The 25,929-nt window shown below is 36.9% G+C and overlaps 6 protein-coding genes and 1 long non-coding RNA gene across 7 annotated transcripts; 1 reads left to right on the top strand and 6 right to left on the bottom strand.

Moving 5' to 3' along the window:
* Window positions 1–137: 137 nt before the first annotated feature.
* Window positions 138–1,303, bottom strand: LOC140798740 (RING-H2 finger protein ATL74-like). Its single transcript, XM_073152764.1, has one exon. It carries the CDS (start codon window positions 995–997, stop codon window positions 425–427), a length of 573 nt encoding a protein of 190 aa, XP_073008865.1. The 5' UTR covers window positions 998–1,303; the 3' UTR covers window positions 138–424.
* Window positions 1,304–4,726: 3,423 nt separating this feature from the next.
* Window positions 4,727–5,560, bottom strand: LOC140798388 (non-specific lipid-transfer protein P5-like). Its single transcript, XM_073152195.1, has 2 exons — window positions 4,986–5,560; window positions 4,727–4,882 (listed from the first exon to the last, which is right to left on the bottom strand). The coding sequence occupies exons 1-2, from the start codon at window positions 5,339–5,341 to the stop codon at window positions 4,873–4,875; spliced, it is 366 nt and encodes a 121-aa protein (XP_073008296.1). The 5' UTR covers window positions 5,342–5,560; the 3' UTR covers window positions 4,727–4,872.
* Window positions 5,561–6,886: 1,326 nt separating this feature from the next.
* Window positions 6,887–7,611, bottom strand: LOC140799105 (non-specific lipid-transfer protein 1-like). Its single transcript, XM_073153254.1, has 2 exons — window positions 7,200–7,611; window positions 6,887–7,098 (listed from the first exon to the last, which is right to left on the bottom strand). Exons 1-2 carry the CDS (start codon window positions 7,547–7,549, stop codon window positions 7,089–7,091), a joined length of 360 nt encoding a protein of 119 aa, XP_073009355.1. The 5' UTR covers window positions 7,550–7,611; the 3' UTR covers window positions 6,887–7,088.
* A 1,821-nt stretch (window positions 7,612–9,432) lies between these two features.
* LOC140798945 (uncharacterized) lies at window positions 9,433–10,277 on the bottom strand. The gene is made up of 2 exons (XR_012110932.1): window positions 9,804–10,277; window positions 9,433–9,695 (listed from the first exon to the last, which is right to left on the bottom strand). It is a non-coding gene; the product is annotated as an uncharacterized lncRNA (long non-coding RNA).
* Window positions 10,278–13,928: 3,651 nt separating this feature from the next.
* On the bottom strand, window positions 13,929–14,282 carry LOC140799004 (non-specific lipid-transfer protein-like). The gene has a single exon (XM_073153099.1). The coding sequence runs from the start codon at window positions 14,280–14,282 to the stop codon at window positions 13,929–13,931; it is 354 nt and encodes a 117-aa protein (XP_073009200.1).
* Window positions 14,283–16,766: 2,484 nt separating this feature from the next.
* LOC140799334 (non-specific lipid-transfer protein 1-like) lies at window positions 16,767–17,479 on the bottom strand. Its single transcript, XM_073153635.1, has 2 exons — window positions 17,080–17,479; window positions 16,767–16,979 (listed from the first exon to the last, which is right to left on the bottom strand). Exons 1-2 carry the CDS (start codon window positions 17,421–17,423, stop codon window positions 16,970–16,972), a joined length of 354 nt encoding a protein of 117 aa, XP_073009736.1. The 5' UTR covers window positions 17,424–17,479; the 3' UTR covers window positions 16,767–16,969.
* A 5,675-nt stretch (window positions 17,480–23,154) lies between these two features.
* On the top strand, window positions 23,155–24,490 carry LOC140798480 (expansin-A2-like). Its single transcript, XM_073152322.1, has 3 exons — window positions 23,155–23,336; window positions 23,477–23,789; window positions 23,899–24,490. The coding sequence occupies exons 1-3, from the start codon at window positions 23,186–23,188 to the stop codon at window positions 24,200–24,202; spliced, it is 768 nt and encodes a 255-aa protein (XP_073008423.1). The 5' UTR covers window positions 23,155–23,185; the 3' UTR covers window positions 24,203–24,490.
* Window positions 24,491–25,929: the final 1,439 nt, after the last annotated feature.

The following is a 25,929-nucleotide window of genomic DNA, read 5'->3' as shown; positions in this document are numbered from 1 at the left end:
TAAATACTACTAAAAAGTAGACGCAGGTACTTTGCCTAATTTGCAAGAAATTGTCTCGCTTTTAACAGGGAAAGCTGCTTTAGGATGAGTTTCAAATTAAGAGAAAAATGGTACAAGTATGAGTAGAAGCATTAAAATTTAAATAAATAAAAAATTAGAATGAGGCTTAATCATTTCTTCTATACTTAATGTGACAAGGAGGAGAAAAAAATATTGTCTACCTTGTTTCTCAAAGATAAAATTTGGTAAAATTAGCTTAAGCATTCTCTCTATTCTTATCTTGGAGTTCCATACCTAAGCATGCAAATTTACAACCATCGCAAACCAGATAGACAATAAGACGGCCCCCAACCATCCAACTAAAGTAGCAGAAAAGGAAGAGGTCACTGACCCAATTCATCAAATATCTGGGGGGGGGGGGGCATTATCTCACCTCGTCCGCCACCGCGGCGACGCTTCCCGGCTCGCCTCTCCCTTCTTCCTCATCCCTCATCGCCCTCTCAAGCAGCGAATTCCGACACGTCGGACACGACGAGTGCGCGGCGAGCCACGTGTCGATGCACCTGACGTGGAACCGATGGTTGCATTTGGGCAGCACGCGGATCTTCTCCCCATCCGCGAACTCCCCCAAGCATATGGGACAATCCATGGCCCGATCACTACTCCCAGGAGAGAACACCTCCACCGGAATCCTCCTCAGCGCCCGCTTCTTCAGCCCGGTCGCGGCGAGCCGCGCCGCCGCCTCCTCCGGCGTCTCGAACGCGATCCGACGGCCGCACCGGAGCGCGCAGCGCACGATGGAGTTGAGCCCCAGCGCGCATATCAAGGCGCAGAGCAGCGCCGCGAGGATGATCACCATGTTCGTGTCGAAGCTCCCGTCCCCTCCGCCGGCGGCGCCGCCGCCGCCGCCGCCGCCGAGTTGGCGCGGCTTGCTCCCATCTGCCCCCGCCGTCTCAGCCGGCGGCGTTTCAGCGAGTATGCCGTGACTTCGCCGCATGAGCTATGGTGCGTCTGTTTTGCTTACAAGCTTGCGTTTGCTTCTTTGCGGAGTGGAGTTGAGAGAGGATTCTTTGAGAGATGGAGAAATAGCAAGAGGCAGGGAGGTACATCTATATATATATATACCTTGCTGGACTTAGTAGACTTGTTAAGATTAATTAATAGTTCTGCTGGCATGAGAGGGGAGTTAGTGGGCAAAGATCAACTCAAGGTTTGTAGTCCCTCTCTCTCCCTGTATCTCTTCTCTTTTTGTTTCCTATTTTACATTTACTCTTTCCACTTAGGATATCCTAATACACGTACTTAAATACTTTCTCAGTGTATGTAGTCTCTTTCTTTCAAAGTATTGAATGGCATGACAAAAGAGATTAGGTTCCATAGCTTTTAGTCAAAGAATGACAAGGAAAGGGCTAAGGGGATTAGGCACCAGATGCTCACCTAATCAATAGAATGGGGTTAGCGCACCAAAACCATTAACCACCACTTGTTTAGCTTTCAGGTTGCAGACACATGCAGTGAAACAAATGTCTTGTCCAAGGTGGGCAGATATTTTTGCCAATCCCCTCCTATCGTTCTACTTTATTATTATTATTATTATTATTATTTTCTCAGTGTTACAGTGTTTGGGTCCTTTTCGCCTTTCTTCTGTGGCTGCTGCTGATTTTTGAGTGAGTGAGTGAGGCTTGAAAGTTAAGCCAAGGGGAGGGAGGGAAGAGTTGATATTTTTCTTCTTTTTTTCTGGGTTCAGTTGGGCCATCTCGATCTCTTCGAGATGTTTATCCGCATGAGGTCGGAGAAAATATCTTTGCGGTTGTGTCCATTTGTTCGTCGGGCCCACCCCTCCTGGAAGGGCATGTGACAGTGAGGGACTTCGCTGGATCTTCTGCACTTCCCACAATAAGAAGTCGACACACTCCGCACTTGGCAGCATCTGACTGGCTCGCACATCTTTTCCTCCCAAAATCTCGCTTTAAATGTGGTAAGATCACACTCTAATTACCCTCAAAATGAAACACTCAATTTAATTTCGACTTTAATTTGAACCCTACATTATAGTCCAGAAAGTTTACTGAAACACTTACCTACTTCTTAGTCTCTCTAGAAAAACATGCTTCACATTGCAATAAATATGTTACCTTCCACGCACCAAATACTTGTTTGCATAAATAAACAACTCATGCACCATTAATCGACAATGTCTTAGGTACTTTCTGCCATATAGTTTTCAAACATAATGGATAGTAAATAGTAAAATTTAAAAGAAAACATAAACTATCTCTTAGTTGGGTTGGCTCGCCTTAGTCTTAGATATAAAAGCATCCAATTCCAAGCTATTCCAGCACTGGATATATAGCAACATCTTTTGGGAATATAAATAGTGACTTTCCTCCGTTTTCCATCACTCAAAGGGTAAATAAAAAATAGGGTGTAAACTGTAACGAGTACATGATGTAAGGTGTGAACTGAATTCATTTCTTCAATAGTTTGTAATATTGGGGGCATTTGTAATATGTTACCTGCCAAACTTTGAAGCCCTCGTCAAGGGTCGTCATCTTTCTACGTCAATTGGACATATCAATATTTCTAAATTACTGTGGGCCAGGATGCAGGAAAATTGAGGAGTTCCCAAACAGAGCTTTTTAACCTTTCCATCTTCATGAAATATCTCAAGTTTCCATATAGAATGGCAACAGCAAACAAGTATAAATAAAGACCAATAATCTCGGCATCATTGTCCTGGTAATTAGCATGTCAAAAAGGACTAGACTTTGGCGTCCAAGCGTGAGTGCGTGACTGTGAGATTTAGATGGACGAGTAATCATATCACATCAAACCAAGAGTGGCTAAGTTTCAGAGACTAGTATTTTATTTTAGAGAGTTTCTTTATCAATCATCAGTTTGATGACGAAGATCTAACCGTTATCGATTTAGTAGGTAATTTTTTTAAATATATAATCTTGCATATTATATTTTGGTAAATAAAAGACATATTAATCGAGAGTAATATATATATATCAAAATAAGAGTATTGATGTCTTTTATAATTAACTTGATGAAAATGTAATTACATTTTATCTTTTTAATTATTTTTTATTATTTACATATATCTCCTATTAGTTTAATATTGATTTAAATTAAATTTTAATAAATAGAGATAGAAAATTATATTTAAATTAAATTTTATCTCCAAATAATCAAATTTAATTTATTTAATATTAAATGATATCTCCTATAATTAAGGCGAAAGAAAAAAAAATATGTAGAGCGCTTTCTTCTGTACCGTAAAGTTAATTGTTTATCAATCAGTTTAATCTAATGGTTAAAATTTTTAAGGATATAATAAAAAAATTGAGAAATTAGGCATACGTAATTAAATCTTCTTAACTAATATACTCTTTTTCTTATGTAATGTGATTTTGAAACCGGTACCAAGAAATCGGTACCAGGTATAAAAATTGGCTATTATAGCCGTTGAATTAAGATTATAATTTTTAAAGATACGTTAAAGTATTTGCCTTTATTTTATCCTAAACAAAAAGAAGTACGTTAACAAGTGATCCATGGGCCAACTAGGCTTAGATTATTATGATGTCCGAGGAGGTAATAACTGTAATAAGTCAGGTTCGAACCAAAATAAATTCTTAAACTTAGAAACTGTTATCTTATTTTACTATGGGCTGGGCCTTGTTAGCCCAAACAACAACCTGATTCAACCCTGAAATTGATCTGGACCTCAATGTTGGACTCATGTATTGAAATCGGTCGGATCGCTGGTGCGATGGTTTACTTCACATGGTTCAAGTCCAGGATGACCCAACTATCTCGCGAGAAAAAAAAATAAAAAAATAAAATAGAAGAAGCATTTGATTCTTTCAGACATACTCCACTGAGATATATAATTATAGCTTGTCGTTGCAATTTAGTTGTTATCGAGACGGTAATGATAGTATCGTTTATTTAAATCGATGGCTCAATTTTTCTATATAACGAGGAAGAGGACCAAAATATGCCATTGAAAAATTAGGGAGACAAAATGATGGGCTAAATAAATAAATTGAAAGATGAATAAGTAAAGAGAAATAATCATGGATGGGCTTGAAAGATGAAATGGGCCAAGAAAGTTGAGGCCATTGGAATTGGGGCCTTTACTTTGACTGCCAAGTCCCAACTAATAAACTATCAAATAGCACCCCCACAGTTTAGTATTTTTTTATAACAGCGTGGTTTGGTAAGTTTACTTTCACTGCGCAATGAACTAATTGTGCGCTGGCGTCCCAGAAACTTAAAAAGTATTTAGATTAAAAAAGGAAAACTAATTATATAATGTAAGAAAGTGATGGACCGTACACGAGACAAAAAGCAAAGTTAGACCCCACTTCTCACATGACTCTGTTTGGGACTTTAGATCACGTTACTAGGGAATTAATGAAAGAGCACGTAAATCTGACAACAATTTCAATTTTTTTAATTCCAATTCGGTGGAACAAAGATCAATCCGGCACCACGTCTCCTTCTTGGAAACTTCATTCTTTTTATTGTGGGGATCGATTGTGAATATATGACTTCCCAGATGAAAATTATCCGATTCAACCATATTGTTTAATGACATGTCACAATTTTCCATGTCGTTAATGCCAGTGCTTGCAGTAATGTTATTCCTCTCGGGCTTCTTGAGGTAAGATAATTAATGCACTTCCTAATAAATGAATTAAGGTGAATTGGGCGGTGGAAAAGATAAAAAGAAGTTCTTCCATTAACAAAATGACCAATTCATAGAACACTCACTTAATTATTTAATCTCACCACACCAAGTACTGAAACCAACAAACATACATATCTCCTCTCTATCTCTACGCCTCCTCATCAACAGCTTCAGTTAATCCTGCACAATTAAGTAAGGTGTTTTTTTGTAAGTAAAACGCAATAAGCACATAATGCAGGGTGCAAAATGAAAAAAGGGTTTAAAAGAAAGAGACAGCACTCACTTGGTGCAGTCGGTGTTGGGGCTAATCTTGTACGGGATGGAGACGCCGCATTTTTTGGGGAGGGCGGCGGCGCGGCCGATGCTGCCGCCGGAGACCCCGGCGGCGGCGTTCTTGATGCAGCCGCAGATGGAGCGGCGATCCGCCTTGGAGGCCGCCGAGGCCAGCAGTTGCTTGATGCCACCGCAGCACTCGGCCGGCACCGCTGAGCCGCCATTCTGCATGTACGCGAGGCACGGGAGCAGATCGGTGTACACCTGGGAGCACATCATCGCAGCCCTCGCGGCGTGCGGTGCGGCGACGAGTGCCACCACGAGGACGAACCCGAGGGCCAGTGCACGAGAGTTCGACCGCGCCATTTGGGATTAATTAGCCGAGAAGTGGAGGACTAAAGTGAGATCGTGGGAGGAGTTCGTCTGGTGAGTTTGGGATGGGGATGGAATGAGAGGAGGAGTTGAGGGGTTTATATAGGAAAACTGGAGGAGAAGGAGGTGGGTGGTTAGGTAGCATTTAATTGGGAATATTAATGGAGAAATAATATTACTTCCAACTTCTAAGACGATAAAAATTATGGTCGTAGGTAAAACTTTTGTTCCAAAGTTATTTATTTATTTATTATTAACTTTTGGGTGATGGGTGACGTGGCGGGCAATTATAGAATGCAGAGTAAATGACTGCAGGAAATTGCTGCAACCGTTTCGTGCGGTGGATCGATCTAGTGACCTATAAAAGGTTGTACTAGATGAAATCTGCACTGATGAACCCGTGACGATGGTATTGGTCGGCCATGTTGGTATAAAAATTAGCATTTTGCGAGGTTAGTCGCGTCACAATGACTCAGCCACAGTGATGTTTGGAGAATTTTTCAATATAAATTATGAACTAGTAGTAGGATCTCATGACCATAATTCTCACTCAAATTCATACACGCATATTATTTCACTAAAATCTAGTCATTAATTTAAATAGAGAAACGAGGTAGCAAATTCCTGCAATCGGCGCTGCAGATGATCTGCTACCGTAGGGTAAAATAATATAGTAATGGGCATAATAAGCAATGCATGTGATCAACTTGATCAAGTTTATGGCGTCTTCTAGCGAACAAGATCCAACGTCCGTGACGGCGTTAATGGAGAATTGAAGCGCGCTCAGGACCTACCATGATACTTAAATATTGAAACGATTTTATATTTGATAGATGGGATGCAGATTGAATTTGTTGTACTATGTGGAGAAGAAGTCCTCTCGGTCTTCTTCTAACTACAAAGATTTCTTTTTGTCTGTCTATAATTCGTATAGGAAAGTTAGTCCCGTACGATCAGGACATCAATACCAAATTCATCACCATATAAACTACAGTGAAATGGTAATAAGTCTTGAAAGAAAGAAAAAAAAAAGAAAAAGATCTAAAGAAGTTTTGCTGTTACTCAAAAGAGCGTGGAGTTATGGGGCTTTAATGGGTGGGTCTCCGGACTGAGGGTCCCGAGACTTAATTCGTGTGCACTGTTCATTGTTGGGGTACCGATGCAGCCTCTTTCCTTGACTTGTAGGCAGGCTACCAGTGAGAAGAAGTGGGTCACAAATGAAATCCTTCTTTACTATAAACAATTCTTGTTTTTATATTTCTTATTTCTGAGGCAGACGATGCACCGACTAGAGTTGTCAACTTGGGATCGTTAATGTTTCCTTTTCTGTTTTGTAGGCCACTATGTATATTAAGTTCCGAATAAGGTCCAATTCCTCATTGGGCCTGGAATGTTAACCCGGTATAGACCCAGAATATTCATAGAAGCATTTATGCAAATATATAACGAGGTGTCAATTCGTAAATTTTTAAAATGAAAAAAAGATTAAAGATGTGGATATCGGCAACTAATCCAAGAGGCACGAAGAAGAACAGCGTCTATCAATACGAAGCAGCTCTGATATATGTATATATTTATATATAAAACTCTGGTATATAATCTCGAAACATCATAACTAGCAATAGAGACAACAACACACTACGTAGCCTGGTGTTCGCCGCCGCCGCCGACTGTCACCTTATTCTCATATATCTATATCTATAGATACTCCTCATGCTACGTAGATCAAGCCACTAATCTCTTAGCGGATCCTGCAATTAATATAGCAAAAAAATTTGCAATTATTATTCAACTATGTATGCTAAGATTTAAATAGGTAAAAATTGGAGAGGATTTTGATCACAAATCTTACTTGGAGCAATCGGTGGAGGTGCTAATGGGAAATGGAACACTAACACGACACTTGCTAGGTATGCCGGTGACGGCGCCGGGTTTGACGCCCTTGACGCTGCCGGCGAGCTTCTTGAGGCAGTTGCATGCTGTCTGCCGGTCCGGCGTGGTCTTGGCCAGAGCGTTGAGGCTCCTCACTCCGGCGCAGCAGGCCGCAGGCGGCGCGCCGACGCCGCTCCTGGCGTAGGCAATGCACGGGGATATCGCCGACACCGCCTGCGAGCAGGTGATCGCGTCGGCAACGTGCGGCGAAGCAATCAGGAGGATGGCGAGCACGACGGCGGCTGCGGCGGTGGCAGTTGAGCGAGCCATAGTGGACGAGGTCTAAGGGAGTAATGGAATTACGAAGGTGTAATTACGAAGAGTTGATGTTGGGGTGGAAGGAATTGGAGGGAATGGAAGGGTTTATATAGGAGTTTCTAAGCGTGGTCAAATGATGGGGTTGTGATATTAATTAGGCCAGCTAGGGTTAGCTAAACATAATAATTATTAGACTTAAACACTCTTCGACAACTTGGGAAGAGAGAGCGAGCGAGAGAGAGAGAGAGAAAGAGAGAGAGAGAGAGAGAGAGAGAGAGAGAGAGAGAGAGAGAGAGAGAGAGAGAGAGAGAGAATGCATATATGCATGCATGAACTGGGTCGTTGGAGAAGTTACGTATGAGGATTGGGTAGAGTTCGTAATGTTATACGTACTTCCAAACATTCTATCAATCCTTAGTTTCTCTCTCAAGGATTTGCTCTTAGGATTAAATGATGTTTACATAATTAACAACTTAGATTAAATGATGTTTACATAATTAACAACGTGTCAACGTAGATTAAATGATGTTTCTCTCTCGAGGTAATTTGTTTTAGATGCATTGAGCTTGGATGCCATTGGATATACAGTATAAGGGAATTTAAGGTCTAGTTCAGATGTGGCTTTCAACTCTGCCGACATAAGAGCTAGCAAGTCCTATGAATTAAAGAAAGGAGGATCGAAGAGGCAAGAGGCCTAGCCTTCATCTATTAATGTTTGGGGTAGTCAACTGAAATATAAATATTATTTAGCAATATTTTAACTAAAAATGTGTATGCATTGTATTTATACTATATGAGAGTTATTTTAGAAACTAAAACAGATAGATTCTTTATAGAAAAGAACAACGCTTGAAAAGAAAATATTTTGAATCAAGCCAAAGAGTACTGATAATATTAATAGAAATTAATATATTTATTTATAGTGAAGTATATTATTAGTAAGAGAATATTTTAAAACTATTAGAACATACCATGTAGCTCCCCCCGTGAGAAGAGAGAGACGGTAAGATGGTAGATTTAGATATCTCGCTTTGGTAGACATCTTAATCTAAAATTAGTTGACGGTGCTTCTCCCTTTGCCTACTGCCATCCTTAATTCATTTGCTCTCCATTACAATGTACAACCACACATTGCTGCTGAGTTTTAATGCAGCGAGGAAGACGTGAGTACTCCCTCCAACTGCACTTATATCGGTATTTATATATTTATTAATTAATTTAATCTTTAGTTACCTAGCATCATATATAGCTAGGTAGGGATGATCATGGGTCAAGTTGCGCCAAGCCGGTTCGAGTCGAAAATATCGAGCCGACTTCTAACCTAAGCCATATTATGTATAACAAGGAAGGAGAAGAACAAGATGATGATGATAAAATAGGGTTAGGAGGAAGACGAGAATAAGAGAGATTAGATGCATGGGCTAAGCCTCCAATTGGTTTGCGGGCTTTCAACCTCGGGCCAGACCTAATTTTGTTTTAGATCAGGTTCGGGTAAGCTTCGGGCCGATCGGATAGTTGAGCACCCTGATATCATTTAGGGTGTTTCTATGATTTGAAGAAAAAAAAAAAGAGGGGTACAGGAGTCAAATTAAAGTAGTTAAAGAACAAGTGTGAACTGAAATAAACACATAATAAGAGGTGCGAAATGAAAAGGTTCTTCCCACATAATAGCAAAGGTCCACTTAAGAGTATTGTAGCCAGGCTTGATCAAAACGAAATAGTCTACTAGAATAAAGCTGGAGTACTGGCACAGTTAATTCGATGTGAATCAACTCAATCACGATCCGTTTGCCTATACCAATGACCATGAGTCTAGTACGCACCAAGCGAAGAACATCATGCATGCCATCCATGAAAGATCACCATACATATATAGAAGAACACAGTTTCACAAATTACTAAATAAACAACCGATATTGATCCGTATATAGATGGTAACATGGCATTACAAAGATCTCACATCAATCATCTTCATCGTCGTCATCAAGTAGTAGTAACAATGACGACAAGGATGCATGAACACATAAAGTATAAATTAAAGTCGGAGGAGAGTGAGATCTCCAGTAACAGTAGCGCTACTGGTGCTCGACAATGGCCACCACTTTATTCGTATTAATATTACTTATTAGGATCGAGCTAGTAATCTTTTTATTAGACCCTGCAACAAAAGAAAATTATTTAGTAATTTCCTCTAATTTTTTTTATTAAAATAACTATGAAGTAGACAAAGAGTTAATCCTCTGTGAACATTTATATAGAATCTTACTTGGTGCAGTCGGTGGAGGTGCTGATAGGAAATGGAACGCTGACACCACACTTTCTAGGGATGCCGGCGATGGCGGCGGGTTTGAGGCCACTGACACTACCGGCAATAGTCTTGAGACATTTGCATGCGGTTTGGCGATCCGCCGAGGTCTTGGCCAAAGAGTTAAGGCTCTTCACTCCACTGCAGCAGCCAGAGGGCGGCATGCCTGTGCCAGTCTTCGCGTAGGAAAGGCATTGGGAGATCGACGATGTCACCTGCCCACAAGTGAGCGCATCGGCGACGTGGGGTGATACAATCAGGAGGATGGCAAACACGACGACCACCGAAGTGATAGCAATAGAGCGAGCCATTAGAAATTAGAATAAGTGCGTGAGAGAGTGAGTGAGTATATATTGAAATAATCTACTTTAGCAAGAGGCGAATGTAGTAGTGGTGGAGGAAATGGGAGGGAATTGATGGGTTTTTATAGGAGTTCGAGGGTGAGGGCAGGTGGAGCTAATTAAGATTGCAACATAGGGAAGTTGCGGTATTAATTCGGGTAGCTAGCTTTCGAAAGCTACGTGAAAATTGCCACAGAATATGTTCTAGTATTGTTACAAAATTAAAGTTCAATTACTTGTCAAATATGTAGGATAACTAGGTAGTGCATCCCTTTCGCTCGCTCCTTATTTCTCTCTTTTTATTAAAATTATAAGATACTCTGTAACGACGAAAGTATTGGTTGCTCGAATTAATCAGTTTTTTATATGAAAAGTTCCTAGACTTATAATTTATTAAGCTTCAAGCATATATTCACAATTTAATACATGAGAAATAAAGAGGAGGAGGGCAATCGTTTTAAATGCAAGCAATGCTACCTATAATAAAACAAATTACTAAGTGGATAACAAAAGAAACGAGCACTCAAGTAAAAATATAATTTGAGAGGATAGGGTGACGACCCGAAAAATTTGCTTTCAGTTAGCCATTTACTAATTTACAACACCACCACAGAAAAACATAGCAAAAGACTTGAAGTAATTAAGAACACAAGCTAATGAGAATCAGATGTCTTGTGGTTCCAACAAGACCGTAGAAAATATTATTCACAAACCTACACGACAATACTATAACTTAAGTAAAGCGAAACAAAGAAAGATAGTAGGGGAGACGATAAGTGATATGTGGCGAAGCCAAGAACAACACAAAAACTAGATAAACACCCCCAAGCTAGCCAAATCCTGACCAACAAGAGAAGAGTGGGACATTACAACCAACACAATTTTAATAAAGATAACAAGCTAGGGCAAGACTACAAGGGGCTCTTTGATGGGATGATTACTAGAACCAAGAAGGCGGCGACAAGATTATGAAAGCAGCAATTGAGGAAGACAATAGGATTATGAGAACATAAAATGACCCCCCACTAGGATGAAAAATCCGAACTGAGGGGGGTGACAAAAGTATCTAAGGCTGTGATAAAGGTTTGGTAAGGAAAAGCGAGAGAGGGAGCCTTTGTGTTAGGACTAGATTTCGATAAGTCAAGCAAGCACGAGTAGTTGCAATGCACAGTGGTGATAGAGGAGGAAGGCGGAGAAACGACAATGTCAGTGAAAATATGAAGGAGCTAGCAGAGGCAAAAGAAGGAGGAAGGGTAGAGATTGGGGTCATAGATAGGTCGGGCGAGAAATTTTGGTAAGCGGCAACAAATGTAGCCCCCCCTCTACCATGATCTTGAGATGCGGACGAAGTCGACAATGGCAAGAAAGGAGAAAAGAAAAGGGAATATAAAGTGGATAAAGAAGAGGCAAAAGGAATGAAGATGAGAAGGGACGAGAAGCATGACTACTGAGTGTAAAATTTCATCCCCGAAAAATGTCGACGGTCGGCAGGGGAAACCTCAACAAGGAGGAGAAGATGGTGATTAAATCGGTTGGTCAAGTAACATTTGTAAAATATTAATTTTAATCCCGGATAAAATTTTAGAATGGTGTCTTAATTGAGAAATTAAATAGTTCTTATGTATTAAATCTCTGTCGCACCACATTATAAGAGTGTTTAATGGATAGTTCAAAATTGGCTATTAAGTAATTGAGCCGACTCCAGACGGTACCAATTAAAGAGGAAAAATTCACTCGGTAGTTAGCCCTTTGGAGACACGTCAAAATTGTAGTCTACCTTCGTTGTCGATTTAAATGCAGTGAGGAAGACAAAATTCCTCCATCAATCAACTGCAGCAATGGCGTGTCGGCGTGGTATATATTGTCAAGTGTGATATTTGGAGAAAGATAAAAACAATAAAAAGGTAAATATGGGTTTATTTGCAAAGTTCCAGTGGATTATATTTACGGTTATGGCTTCTTTCATTAATTCATTTCGCTGTGAGAACTACTCAACCCAATTATTTGATCATAATATAGGGGGTGATTTGTAAAAGCATAACATTATTATGTTTACTAGACTCGATGGATCACGTACATAAATATAGTACATTTCTTGGTGGATGTAGTTTTCTTGTGATGGATCGTACTGCTGGAATTTATGACTTAATAATAGATTTGTTTTTTTCTCATGTAATTGTCATTGAAAATTTTTAAACATCATTATTGAAAGGTGATTTAACATTAAGGTTTACAAATAAAATTTAAATGATAAAAAAATAATCTCTCTCTTTTTTTTTTAAGAAAATATTCGGAATGATAATATTTGTCATCATTTGCGTAAGAAAAGAATAATTTCTTATAATCAAAGTTCGGTCTTAGCTATGATTATTAGATTTAATTGACACAGTGATAATTTTATAAAAGCACAATAATTTGTAACAATTATGATATCTTAAAGAATACTCAGGGTCAACGATCTACTTAGAACAAGAGTAGATCGCTATCAGATGCTTATACGAGTTTTACAATCAAATCTAACGAAAAAAATTCCATTTTTAAAACGATGGAAATGCATAATCACCTAGATCTTGGATTACAGAATTAATAATTTGGATATGTTGAAAAGTCAACTTAATTGGGTCAACTCGGTGATTTCTCGGTTTGAATATTTCATCTTGACTAATTTAGTTTGATTCAGAAAAGGAATCAGAATAGGTTTATATGATGTTTGGATATCTTGAAGAGAAATTAGAAAAATGACAGTTTACCACCTCTAATTTGGAAACATTTTAATTATTTCTATGTATTTTAAACTTAAGCATTTATAATTAAGGCTAGTCTCAGAAATTTAAGAAGACATAATTTTATCCTCATAGGAAATACATTCTAACTTAAAAATGATAAACATAATTTATTTATTTAACAACTTATTTAAATTAAAAATATTAACGTCAATGAACCATATTGATTTCCAGTATTACACCATTAGTTTTAGATAGAAAATTTAGAAATTATAATTTAATAACTCACTAATAACTTCAAAAAGTAAAGTCATTAGAGAAAAGATAATTTATTATATTTTATATTCTAATGTGCCACTTCACTTTAAATCTAAAATATTTGATGTGCTCAAGAAATAAATTTGATTTAAATAAGTGAATGTTTTATATTTTAAAAAATAAATAGGTCTAGCGAGATTCCAATTTATGATATATGTTCGGATAATATGATAAGCCGATAGAGAAATAATAACTTTTATATGGAACTAAATACTTTATGTTTGGAAGATAAAATGAGTCAGTTGAAAAGGAGCCGAACCACACTGGGGAAATAGTAATTCTCTGAAAGAAAAGGAGATAATTTTTTAAAGAGCATTCGATTTATAACTGTTCCTAGCTACATAGATGACAACCTGGGATTACAAAGATCTCACAACATCATCATCAGTAGTAACTAGTAACAACGGCGACTTAGGAATTAGGATACATGAATGCATAAGTACATAAATATAAACTCGGATGAGAGCTCCAGCTGCAGTAGCCTAGTGTTCTGCAACAACCACCACCTTATTCGTATAATTACTTCGTACGTAGGATCCAGCTAGTAATGCTTCTTATTAGAGCCTGCAATAAAAATTTAAAAAAAAATATTTTGGTCATTTTCCTCTAATTTATTCAACTGAAATGCTTACATGTTTAATCATCAATCCGTTTTTTCATGTCACTTTTTGTATATTTGCATATATATATATATATATATAATCTTACTTGCTGCAGTCAGTAGAGGTACTAATAGGGAAGGGAACACGGACACCACACTTTCCGGGGATGCCAGAGATGGCGGCGGGTTTGAGGCCACTGACACTACCGGCAATAGTCTTAAGACATTTGCATGCAGTCTGGCGATCCGCCGAGGTCTTGGCCAAAGAGTTAAGACTCTTCACTCCGCTGCAGCAGCCAGAAGGCGGCATGCCCGTGCCAGTCTTAGCGTAGGAAAGGCATTGGGAGATCGACGAGGTCACCTGCCCACAGGTGAGTGCATCAGCGACGTGGGGTGATGCAATTAGGAGGATGGCAAACATGACGACCACCGGAACGACAGTAATAGAGCGAGCCATTATAAATTAGAATAAGTGTGTATGAGAGATAGATATATATTGAAGTAATCTACTTTAGCAAGAGCTTAATGTAGTAGTGGTGGAGGAAATGGGAGGGAATTGATGGGTTTTTATAGGAGTTCGAGGTATGAGATTGCAACATAGGGGAGGTTGTGGTATTAATTCGGGTAGTTAGCTATCAAAAGCTACGTGAAAATTGCCACGGAATATATCAATAGAATTGTTATATAATTAAAGTTCTAAGTACTTCCTATTTCTCTCCTTCGTTAAAACCTATATGATACCCTGTAAACATCAAAAGTAAATTTAACCAATGATACAATGTAATTAGAAAGGAATCTTATTTGAGGTATATATTATAAATCTCTATTGTACCGCGTTATAGGGTGTTTAATGGATAGTTCAGAAGTTGCTATCGAGTAATTAAGCCGAGTCGAGACACTAAATACTATCAAATTAAAGACACGGTTTGGGACACGTGTTAGATTGTAATTGCCTCCGTTATCGGCTTAAATGCAGTGAGGAAGACATAAATCCTCCCTCGATCTACTGCATCAATGGCTTGTCGGTGTGGTCTAATTGGAGAGAGATAAAAAATATAAAATAAAATGGTCAATATGGGTTTATCTGTAAATTTCCAGTGGATTTATATTTGTGGTTATGGCTTATTTCATTTGGATGAGGACTCCTCTTGACTTAATAATATGATCATATTATAGGGGGTGAATTGTGAGAGCGTAAATATGGTTTATTTTCTTCGTGGATATAGTTTTCTTGTGATGGATCCTACTGCCGGAATTTATGAACATTAATTGTTTTTTTTAATATATAATTGTCACTATACTTTTTGCGTTGAAATTAATTTTACTTTTCCAGAATTTAATTTATGGAAAATTTTCAATTATATTCTTAATATGTGATTCTTAAGGTTTACAATTAAATGTAAGTGATCAAATTAAATATATATATATCTTAAATTTTGGATAAATTAAATAATATGATCATTTTTTTTTTCTTTTTGCATAAAAAATTTGTGCTATGTTACTACTAATATTAGATGGTTTTTGAACCATTTTAAATTATTTTTACAAGAGCAATATAGTCTTTTTTATAATTGAAGCTTCATTTTAAATGTGATTAGTTATATCAATTTACGTAATATATATAATGACATTTTTTAAAAAATGTTCAGTGATTCATGACAATTATGATATTTTAAAGGATATGGTGACAAATATGACATTTGAAACTTTTTTTGGTGATAATTATATAATTCTTTTTATTAATTAGGAGGCACATCAGTAAATGTAATCAAGGTGTAAGGTGGAGATATTTATTAAATACATCAGATGGAGTGATTGACCTCTAAATATAGAACAACGTGTTAAATAAAATCAAATGTTTTTTGTATGTATACCTCGACAAAGTTTATTTTATTTACGTGGATACTCTTCTAAATAAATTATTTGCATATATATTAAAACTACTGTTTTTTTTTTTGCAGTGATATCCTTGGAGTAAACTTTTGGCTTTTAGAAGTTTAAATCTTAGTAATTTAACAAGTAAATAACTATATAAATCCTTAATCTAAAGGAATGTATGTAAATAATTTTATATTTTTATGATTAACTTCATAGAATTTTAAGACTTAGTTACATTTTAGTGATATCCATATAGAAGAAAACAAGAGTTTCAAAAAATATCTATACAAGCATATTAACTTTATAAGTCTACACACATAAACTAGATAGCGAGGTTATGGCATCGATTTCATCTAATTACTCCTGGATTAGAAGAGAAGCAGATTCGAATAAGGCCCCTGTTTTCTTAGAACAAAATGGCTATCTGATGCTTATACGAGTAATAAATAAATAAAATTCTCACAATTTTTGTCTCATATATTAAAAGGATGGAATTATATAATCATCTTGATCTTGGATTACAAAATGAATAGTTCGGATCTGTCGAAGATTCAACTTAATTGAGTCAGCCCTATGATTTCTGGGTTTGTAATTTCTTGCTGACTAATTAACATAATTGAGAAAAAAGAATCAAAAAAAGGTTTTATACTGAACTGTTTAGATCTTTTGCTCAAATATTCTTGATCATGTCCAACTGAACTGAAAATTATTTTCTGGTAACTTCTAGTCTTACATGTTATGTTAGTCCATTATGTTGTTAGATAAAAATTGTTAAAAACTATAATTTAGTAGGAACCACATGAAATTAAATGCTTGACTTTAAAAGGCATTTAATTTATAAGTTTGTCCATGCTCCATTATGTTGTCCCAAACTAGTTAGATCAAACTTGCACTTATTAGAATAAACATAAACTCGCCCAACAATAGCTTCGGACGGTTAATAGTTTTAATATCCACGATAGAGAGGCTTTCAAAAGTGAACGCATCTCGAGGTCTGCCATCCACAAGAACAAAATATACCAAAGAAAATGGATAATATAAAGATAATAATGCTACGAGTGGGTGTCACAAGATCTCACAACATCATATCACTAGCAGTAGGAACAACAGTACAAGTACATGAACACATCAAAGCAAAAGCCGTATGAAACTCCCACACCAATATAGCCTTGGTGTTTCGCAACAGCTACCACCTTATTCTCTCTTAATCTATAGATACTTTTCCCCCTCACTAACTCAAATCCTAACAGGATCGAGCTAGTGATCTTAGCGAACCCTGCAATTAAAAAAAAAAAAAAAGGGGAAAAAAAGTTAGATATGGAGATACCGGGAATTTAAGGCGAGTGAAGTCGAATAGAAAGATGTGAATAGCTTACTTGCTGCAGTCAGTAGAGGTGCTGATGGGGAAGGGAACACTGACACCGCACTTGCCAGGGATGCCGGCGACGGCGCCGGGTTTGAGGCCACTGACGCCGCCGGCAAGGCTCTTGAGGCAGTTGCACGCAGTCTGGCGGTCCGCCGAGGTCTTGGCCAAAGAGTTAAGGCTCTTCACTCCGCTGCAGCAGCGCGGGGGCGGGGCGCCTGCGCCGGTCTTAGCGTAGGAGATGCACTGTGAGATGGACGACGCCACCTGGCCGCAGGTGAGCGCGTTCGCGACGTGCGGGGCGGCGACCAGGAGGACTGCGAGGACGATGGCGACGGCGGCAATCGAGCGAGCCATGTCGGATTAGGTTAGCAAGAGTGAGGTGCGGGTTGTCGTGATGATAATTGGAGGGAGTCGTGCTTGTTTAAATAGGCATTCAGACTTCAGAGTGATAAAATGAGGGGTAGTTGGGAGTTGGCATCTGGACATTGGGGGGTTGTGGTATTAATTGGGGTAGCTAGAGGGTTTGGAAACTTACGAATATAGTGTGCTCTCTCTGCTATCAATTGGCGAATACTTATCTATCTTTTTCAATACTATTTTACTAACTATTAATTGGATGTCTACCTACTTTTACTCTCATTATATACATATATATGTATTAATTGGAGGACCCAATTTCTCTGTCGCTTTGCATTAATGCTTTGCCCGGAAATTTAACTATTGGGATAATTTATCCGAGTTTTTGAACAAATTGGTAGTCCTGAGAAACTTTTTTACCATTTAACAAGATTTGTTTTAGTCAGCTCAGTTACTATCTATACTGTAAGTTGTTAAAAAAAACGCTGTTAAACTGTTTAGTAATTTATATAAAAAGATAATCTAGTACAAAATTATCACGCTTCGACTTTTTAAATTTTTTTTTATTTTTACCAATATATTTTATGTTTGATTTGGCCATAATCATTAAGTTTTTTTTTTTCACTCATCTTCATATGATATGTTCAAGATAAAATTTTGATTACAAAAATATGCTCTTTAAGACTGAACAATTCAGCATTTTAATAATAAAATACTAAATTGCTCAGTATTTTATGTATAAATAATTGCTCCATATTTTTTGTAATAGTTAAAATATTAAATAGATAAGCATTTTTCATGTTAACTTGTAAGTCAAAACATACTCTTTTTATATATTAAATTTGGGATATGATCCATTTTAATAAATAATATTTTTAAGGAGGCCAAATTTGTGAACAACTCTAATTTATTCGTTTCTCAAATAGCATTAATAAAAGGAGTTATTGGAGGAATATTTCTTTTTCACCTTTTTGATAAAATTATATATATTAAGATAGAATAAATAAATAATAATAATGTAAGACTCGTGAATCATTTATTCGAGGAATGGCCTACACTTTTGTAGGGAAAGGAGGATACATAACGTATTTGTAGTTATTGCTTCTCCTATGTATTAAAAACCTTAAAAAATGGCATCGTTTCGTTACGTGTCATCTACACGATGTACGATGATATATAGATGATGCATAGCCCTCTATGACGTGGCATATTGGCATGTATGAATAGTTGAATACTATTCAAATCAAAGAGTTTGTAAGTGTTATACCCTTACATATTCTTTTAAAAGTGATATATATATTTCAAAACATATGATATCGTATATTAACAAGCCAATCTATAAGTAAATTAGTATCCTGGTATACATAAGTATTTTATATTCTAAACAATATTGCATAAAAACTATACCAGAGATTTTTGCGAGAGGAATAGGGATGCAATCTAATTATATTTCTATAAGATATTAATAGACCTAAATTACTCGTCAAACTTGTAGGGAAAATTTTGTAGTGCATAAACCCTAGAGGTTTCTAGCCACATTCAATAATTAAAGAGACAGACATTTATTAAGTCCACGGTGGTTCGATTTGGTACATCACTTGTATTAAATCCAGAATGAGTTCGATGCACCTTCTCTTTTCTCATATTCCCTTCTTTTCTTTTCTTCTCTCTCTCTCTCTCCCTCGTCCATCTTGATTAAATGCAGTGAGGCAGACACAAACCATCCCTCGCTGCCTCACATTAATGAGTCGGCCCACTCTAATTAATGCTAATTTGGATCCTATTGGGACACGTGGCTTCTTCGCAGCAGGTGTTGTACAAGAGAGTCGGCCTTTTGGTGTGATCCACGTCTCACTGTTAGCTGTCGTTTTAGTTGGATTAGTCAGTCTTTTAAGTATTATAATCTATTGATTACAGCAATGGAACTAATTGTATACTACTGTGGATTATGCCATCAGGCATGAGACTGTCACATAGAATGGAATTTTGGTGTGGGCCCATCTTGGTCGGTGCTAGTATGTAATTTTTTTTCAAAGAAAAAAGGGTTACAGAAATATATATTCATAAGATTACAGTACAAAATTAGATGATTGACTAGAGTATAACTAGCTAAACTATTGGCCACAAAGTTGTTACTTTTGCTTGTGTAACAAATTTTGATACAAGTAGCCTCTTTAATACACCTAAGCCAGTTATTTATAAGTGGAGTAAATTCCTAGTGTGTATATCGTTCTCTTCTCTCATTTAGCGTGTTTACTAACGCTTCACAATCACTGAACAACTAAGACAGTACACCCATTTGCTCATAAAATATTCTTAGAATATTATAAATATATAGTTATTAAAGTAACAAATTTATATAAATGACTAAAATATCATTCTACATCGAACTTTAGAGCATAAATTATTTATCATTAAGTTTTCGTACAAAAAATATTTTTATCCTTGTACTCTGGTGTTAAATAATATTAGATAGTTTTAAAACTATTTTAAGGGATTTATACAATGGCAAAATGATCTTCCGTTAATCTAAATTTAGTTTTAACAATTATTCATTAGATTTAACTAACGATATTATGATATTCTAAAAGTTTAATGACAATTATGTAAAAGCCCCTATTTTTTATTAGAATTCTATTTTTGATTTCGTTAATGGTTCTTTCAACATTATTACATTTACCACATCGATATTGCCTACATATCAAACTATTTCGTTAATTTATTCAAGGATTTAGTTCTTTCTATTCACTAATGCTTGATTTGACCGCACGAATTCCACCAAAGAGTAGTCTTAATGTCGGTTTATCTCTTAAGATACGATGCCCCATTCGTTAATAAAAATTTAAGATCTCGTTGAGTAACCTAAAATTAAAAGGAACTAAATTTTTGTTGGTTTACAAATTATATTTTTAATATTTATAAAATTGAGTCATATATTTTATTAAATTTTTTTTATTAAATATTATGGTGAGATATGTTAACTTAACTAAACTCCTAGATTTAGTAGCACACCCGACTCAAAATATATTGTCCAGCCTATTTGTCTAGAAAAATATATCTTATCCAACGGAGGAGAATAGAAGATAAAAAGAAAAATAATTTTAGAGGATAAGAACTCATTTTTATTTTTTATTATGTCCAATTTACTCTCTTTTACTTTGAGAATTTGTGCAAGAAAGAAATGCAGTCTCAAAATATGTAGTTTAGAAGATATTTTATTTTTATGTTATATGCTTAAATGATATCTGTGTTAATATATATATAGTATTCAATTTGTGAATATTGAAAACTTATATTGTAACTATAAATAAGTGATAATATAGGGTGCTAAATGTAAATTTCTCATCATAAAATCCAAAATTTGCAGCCCAACAAGAAGAAACTCTCGACCCATAAGTTATAGAGCCCACCTCGAACCATTAACTGAACGGGCAATTAATCCATTAACTTTGTGGTCCATTAACGGGTTAAATTTGTGGATCCGACCCGCTTGCTTTAATTAAGGAAACGATTTTTTTTTGTGTGTGTGCATGTATACCCTTTTATAATCCCCCATTTATCTGTATATTCCTCTAGACTTGTAGTTGGTTTTTGTATATATCTACAAAGTTAACCAATAATTATATTTTAATCTATTTAATATTAAAAAAATAAATTTTTATTTTTATTTTTTTTGCATACATTACTCTCGAGTAGGTAGGTATTCGTTAAATACTAAATTTTGGAAGGGTATACAAACAAATAAAAGACTATTTGAGCTCTGTGAACCATAAGCCTCCTCTGACTTCATTTATGACATTCACATGCAAAGGGAGGAAATCTATCTACCATATGCTGTGGATGCAAATACGTGTGCAAAAATTGAAAGCCACAAGATATGTAGTCTTCGTTAGAGCGAAGGATAACCACGAGCTTTTTCTCATCATAATATTGGTGGAAATTAAAAAATTCGTATCATTGTCTCATCTCATCTTATTGGAAACTTTTTATGATAGGCCTTTGAGTGTAGTGTAGTATTGGAGAAGAATCAATTCATGGTAGAAGGTTAGGAGTTGGAACACTCATGAACTTATGAGATTTTTCACTCACTCTCTCTCTCGATCGATCTTTTAAACACTCAAGCGTTGCAATGGCCCATCTTGCACAGGGGAAAGTGGAAGGACACCAACTCGAATGTGCTGCATAGCTGCAGGACATGCAACGTTTTGCCTACCCGATTACGCAAATCTCAATGGAAAGCAACTTATTAATCAAACTGTTTGCCTACTGCATGATCTCGTTTCATAACTGTTCGTTTTACTACCTGAGGATTGCGTTAGCTTCGATTGCAATATATTAAGGCTTGGATCATATCTTTGTCTCTAATTAATTAATTAACCCAAAAACTTTTATAAAACACCATAATACTACTACCTCTAACAAAGGACAACTAGTAGAAGAACATATCGTTATTCAAAGATATTGTCTGTTGACTATTAAATTAGAGGGATCCATGCGCTATAGATAAGAGTTCGCATTAACATTTTGTCTTATTCCTGAACGATATGTGTCATATAACTTCCGTATCAAGGAATAGGGCCCCCCCAAGATATGCTGATCATAGGGAGGGATCGTTGCAAATTAGAATGCCTCCAAATAGTAGTAATCCACTCTGCGACACTAACGATTGCCCACAAAACCAGGATTCCCATGTGCACCTAACCCAAAACTTCCAAGGATTAGTATTTCTACGTTCACATTTTAACATAGTATTTAGTTTATATATATATAGCGGTTTTTTTTTTTTTCGCGTTATTAATCAGTTTGATGAAGATCTAACGGTTAAGATTTTAAAGGTATAATACGAATAAAAAATATTACCGATTCAATAGTTAATTTTTTCAGATATATAATCTTGCACATTATTTTTTGACAATTATATTATCTTAATATTTTATCAAGTAAAAAACATATATATCATTAATCGAGAGTAATGTATATATGTGAAAATAAAGGTATTGATGTCTTTTATAATTAACTTGATAAAAATTTAATTATATTTTATCTTTTTGATTATTTTTTATTATTTACATATATCTCCCATTAGTTTAAGATTGATTTAAATTAAATTTTAATAGATAGAGATAGAGAAATATATTTAAATTAAAGTTTATCTCTAAATAATCAAATTTAAATTATTTAATATTAAATAATATCTTCTATAATTAAGGCATAATTATATTTAAGAAAGAAAATGTGTAGAGTGCGTAAAGTTATTTATCAATCAATTTGATAAAGATGTAATGGTTAAGATTTTCAATGGTATAATAAAAAAATTAGGAAGTTAGGCACACATAATTAAATCTTCTTAACTAATATACTATTTTTATTACATAATATGATTTTGAAACCGGTATCGAATTAAAGTATTTATCTTTTATATATATGGAGCGAGATAGAGAGTGATGAATGGTGTGAAGTTAACGGTCGTTACACGGAGACGAACACTTGCATGTGCGCCTGATTTGTACGTATTAACTGCAGTCCGTTTTCAAGCATATGATCGGCCGGGACGTCAGAACCGCCGACTTGTCTCTTTGCACAAGGAAATTTTAGTTTTTTTTTTCAAATCACACCCTTAATTAATTGCCCCACCATTAATTCTCCCCTACTATGTATGTATGTAGTATGTATGTATATACGATCATATTTGTATATATATATACCTGCAGGCCACCTCTCTATCTTCATCAAGTACCCAAATCCACCACTATCTCACAATGGCAACTCCAAGGTGCTCCTTCTCCGCGGCCTTCTTCCTCTTCTTCACGTCCCTCTGCATCCTATCTCAGGAGACCTTCGGGGATTCCTACGGCTGGGAGAGCGCGCATGCGACTTTCTACGGTGGAGGAGACGCATCTGGGACGATGGGTAAGTGTGTATGTGAATCATTTCTTTATCGTAAAGTACATTATATATATATATATATATATATATATATAGAGAGAGAGAGAGAGAGAGAGAGAGAGAGAGAGAGAGAGAATGAACTTATGATTAATTATTTAATGTAGGAGGGGCATGTGGGTATGGTAACCTTTATAGCCAAGGGTACGGGACGAACACCGCGGCGCTCAGCACCGCGCTGTTCAACGACGGGCTCAGCTGCGGCTCGTGCTACGAGATGCGGTGCGGCGGTGACGCGCGGTGGTGCCTCCCGGGGTCGATAGTTGTGACGGCGACTAATTTTTGTCCGCCGAACTATGCCCTGCCGAGCGACAATGGCGGGTGGTGCAACCCACCGCGGCCGCACTTCGATTTGGCCGAGCCGGCCTTCCTCCAGATCGCCCAGTACCGCGCCGGAATTGTGCCGGTGGCCTTTAGAAGGTGAGCTTTGTGGTGGTGGTATTTCTTGGACCTGACATGGGTCCGTATGTAACTCGATTGGGTTCGGACCTGGTTGGACTAATTGTACGTATATGGCTACAACGTGCAGAGTCCCTTGTGCGAAGAAAGGAGGGATCAGATTCACAATCAACGGCCACTCATATTTCAACTTAGTTCTGATCACGAACGTGGGCGGCGCCGGCGATGTGCACGCCGTCGCAATCAAGGGATCGAACACCGAGTGGCAGTCGATGTCGCGCAACTGGGGTCAGAACTGGCAGAGCAACGCGCATCTCGACGGTCAGAGCCTCTCCTTCCAGGTCACCGCCAGCGACGGCCGGACGGTCAATAGCTACGACGTCGTGCCGGCGGGGTGGCAATTCGGGCAGACATTCGAAGGTGGACAATTCTAAAACCTACTAGTAAATTAAGCTGTGGTTGCTTCATAAGCACCCGCTAAGTCCTGGTTATTTGAAATAGGGAGTCGTTATATACCTGGGTTTATTTTTCACTGTTGTATTGGAATATAGATAATAATTAGGTGGTCCTGTGCTTAGATGCCAAAGGAAATATATTGGAATTGAGAAATTGGTGTTGGGTGTATGGTGTAGCCCCCAGTTCTCACCACTTGGGTAGAGAATATATTGTGGGGTTAGTATGTTGTACTTTTCTATAAATGCAAGCATAATTGTTTATCAGTATGGTTTTGTTCGTTTATTTGTTTCACTGGAAGTTTAAATAAAAGGCACCATTTGGGCATTGTTTTCTACTTTCCAACAACAAACTTTGCCGCATAAAGGTCTGAACCCCTAACTTTTTTTTTTTCTTTAATAAAAAAATATACAAATATATTACTTACTTATCTGCCACAGCTATAAAACTCGCACATGGTAACGTGATTAGTTCAACCGGCCAAGACAAGACTGGTTGAACTCCTTACCTCAAACTCACATGAGCTATTAAAGAAAATCATTCTTGTTTGGTCTTGAACCCGAGATGGTTCTAGGCTGCATGGGCTAATGCTTTACCCGCCCGACCTCGATCCGAAAGTCCGATCCACTATTCTCATCTACGGCTCAACCCATAATGCATACATTTTTTTATAATTTTTTATCACGATCTGAGCCCGAGATAGTTGTGAGCGGCATAGGCTAGATCTTTGCTCTCACTACCCGACTCAAAAGCTCGATCCACTATTTGCATCTATAGCTCGACCCTTATGCATGCATATTTTTATAACTTTTTTAGTCATACATTGAATATTTAGTAAACTATATATTAATATATAAGTATATTCTTATAAAAGATAACTAAAATATCTTCGTATAAACCTATTATACTCCACCTAATAAGATATTTTATTTTTTATATATAACCCATTATGTTAAACCCATTATACCCAACCCAAACTAATATTTAATGGGTTAGTGGGCGGTAACGGGTTAGAATATTCTAGCCAACTCAAACCCGACCCGAATGATTGGTGAGTCGGGCTGTGAATAAATATTTAAGCCCGATTAGCCCGAAAAGCCCGGCTCGCTTAATAATCACATCTAGTCCGAACTATAAAATTGTCTAAAAGGTACAATGCCAAATGTGAAGCTGTGAAGGGCCCAATGGAGTACACTTGTTTAGCGGTCAATCCACACCTACTTGTATAGTATCCTCTAGAAAGCACCTCCTTTTTTACCACCCAATTAAGTAGTTAAGACCAAACAACTCTAGTAGAGTTGATAAGTATATTTCCCATGATTAAAAAGGTTATAAGTTCGATTCAAACCCCGAACAATATTGTCGAGAAAATTATTTGATAGTTTGGTGGCTTGGCTTAACGGCTCAATAGTGCAATTGATGGCTCGACAATGCGATTGACTTGGAGGAACAACTCAGCAGCATGACAGCTTAGAGTAAGTCTTGGCGGTGTTTGGTTCGGAGCGATTGTTCGGCAATGCACATGGCTTGAAGTCTATGCTAAACAGCTTAGCATATTAGGTAAAACTTGATGGTGTCTAAGTGCCATGTATTTTAAAAAAATATTTGCCCTTTGTCTAGCCCATATTTAACCTTCGAACTCATAAATAATTAAAAAAAATTAAGTAGTTATCTTATCAATCCTTATTTTCTCTTGTGACACTAGAGG

This window comes from Typha latifolia, chromosome 12 (genome assembly GCF_019914945.1).
Source record: "Typha latifolia isolate L0001 chromosome 12, TyphaL0001v2, whole genome shotgun sequence".
Classification (NCBI taxonomy): domain Eukaryota; kingdom Viridiplantae; phylum Streptophyta; class Magnoliopsida; order Poales; family Typhaceae; genus Typha; species Typha latifolia.
This window is presented reverse-complemented; position numbering and strand designations above follow the sequence as displayed.

Coding starts and splice junctions, on each gene's coding strand:
- LOC140799334 (XM_073153635.1), bottom strand. CDS start 17,423: ATGGCTCGCTCGATTGCCGCCGTCGCCATCGTCCTCGCAGTCCTCCTG.
- LOC140799004 (XM_073153099.1), bottom strand. CDS start 14,282: ATGGCTCGCTCTATTACTGTCGTTCCGGTGGTCGTCATGTTTGCCATC.
- LOC140799105 (XM_073153254.1), bottom strand. CDS start 7,549: ATGGCTCGCTCAACTGCCACCGCCGCAGCCGCCGTCGTGCTCGCCATC.
- LOC140798480 (XM_073152322.1), top strand. CDS start 23,186: ATGGCAACTCCAAGGTGCTCCTTCTCCGCGGCCTTCTTCCTCTTCTTC. Junction 23,337..23,476: donor AGACGCATCTGGGACGATGG/GTAAGTGTGTAT, acceptor TATTTAATGTAG/GAGGGGCATGTGGGTATGGT. Junction 23,790..23,898: donor GTGCCGGTGGCCTTTAGAAG/GTGAGCTTTGTG, acceptor TACAACGTGCAG/AGTCCCTTGTGCGAAGAAAG.
- LOC140798740 (XM_073152764.1), bottom strand. CDS start 997: ATGCGGCGAAGTCACGGCATACTCGCTGAAACGCCGCCGGCTGAGACG.
- LOC140798388 (XM_073152195.1), bottom strand. CDS start 5,341: ATGGCGCGGTCGAACTCTCGTGCACTGGCCCTCGGGTTCGTCCTCGTG.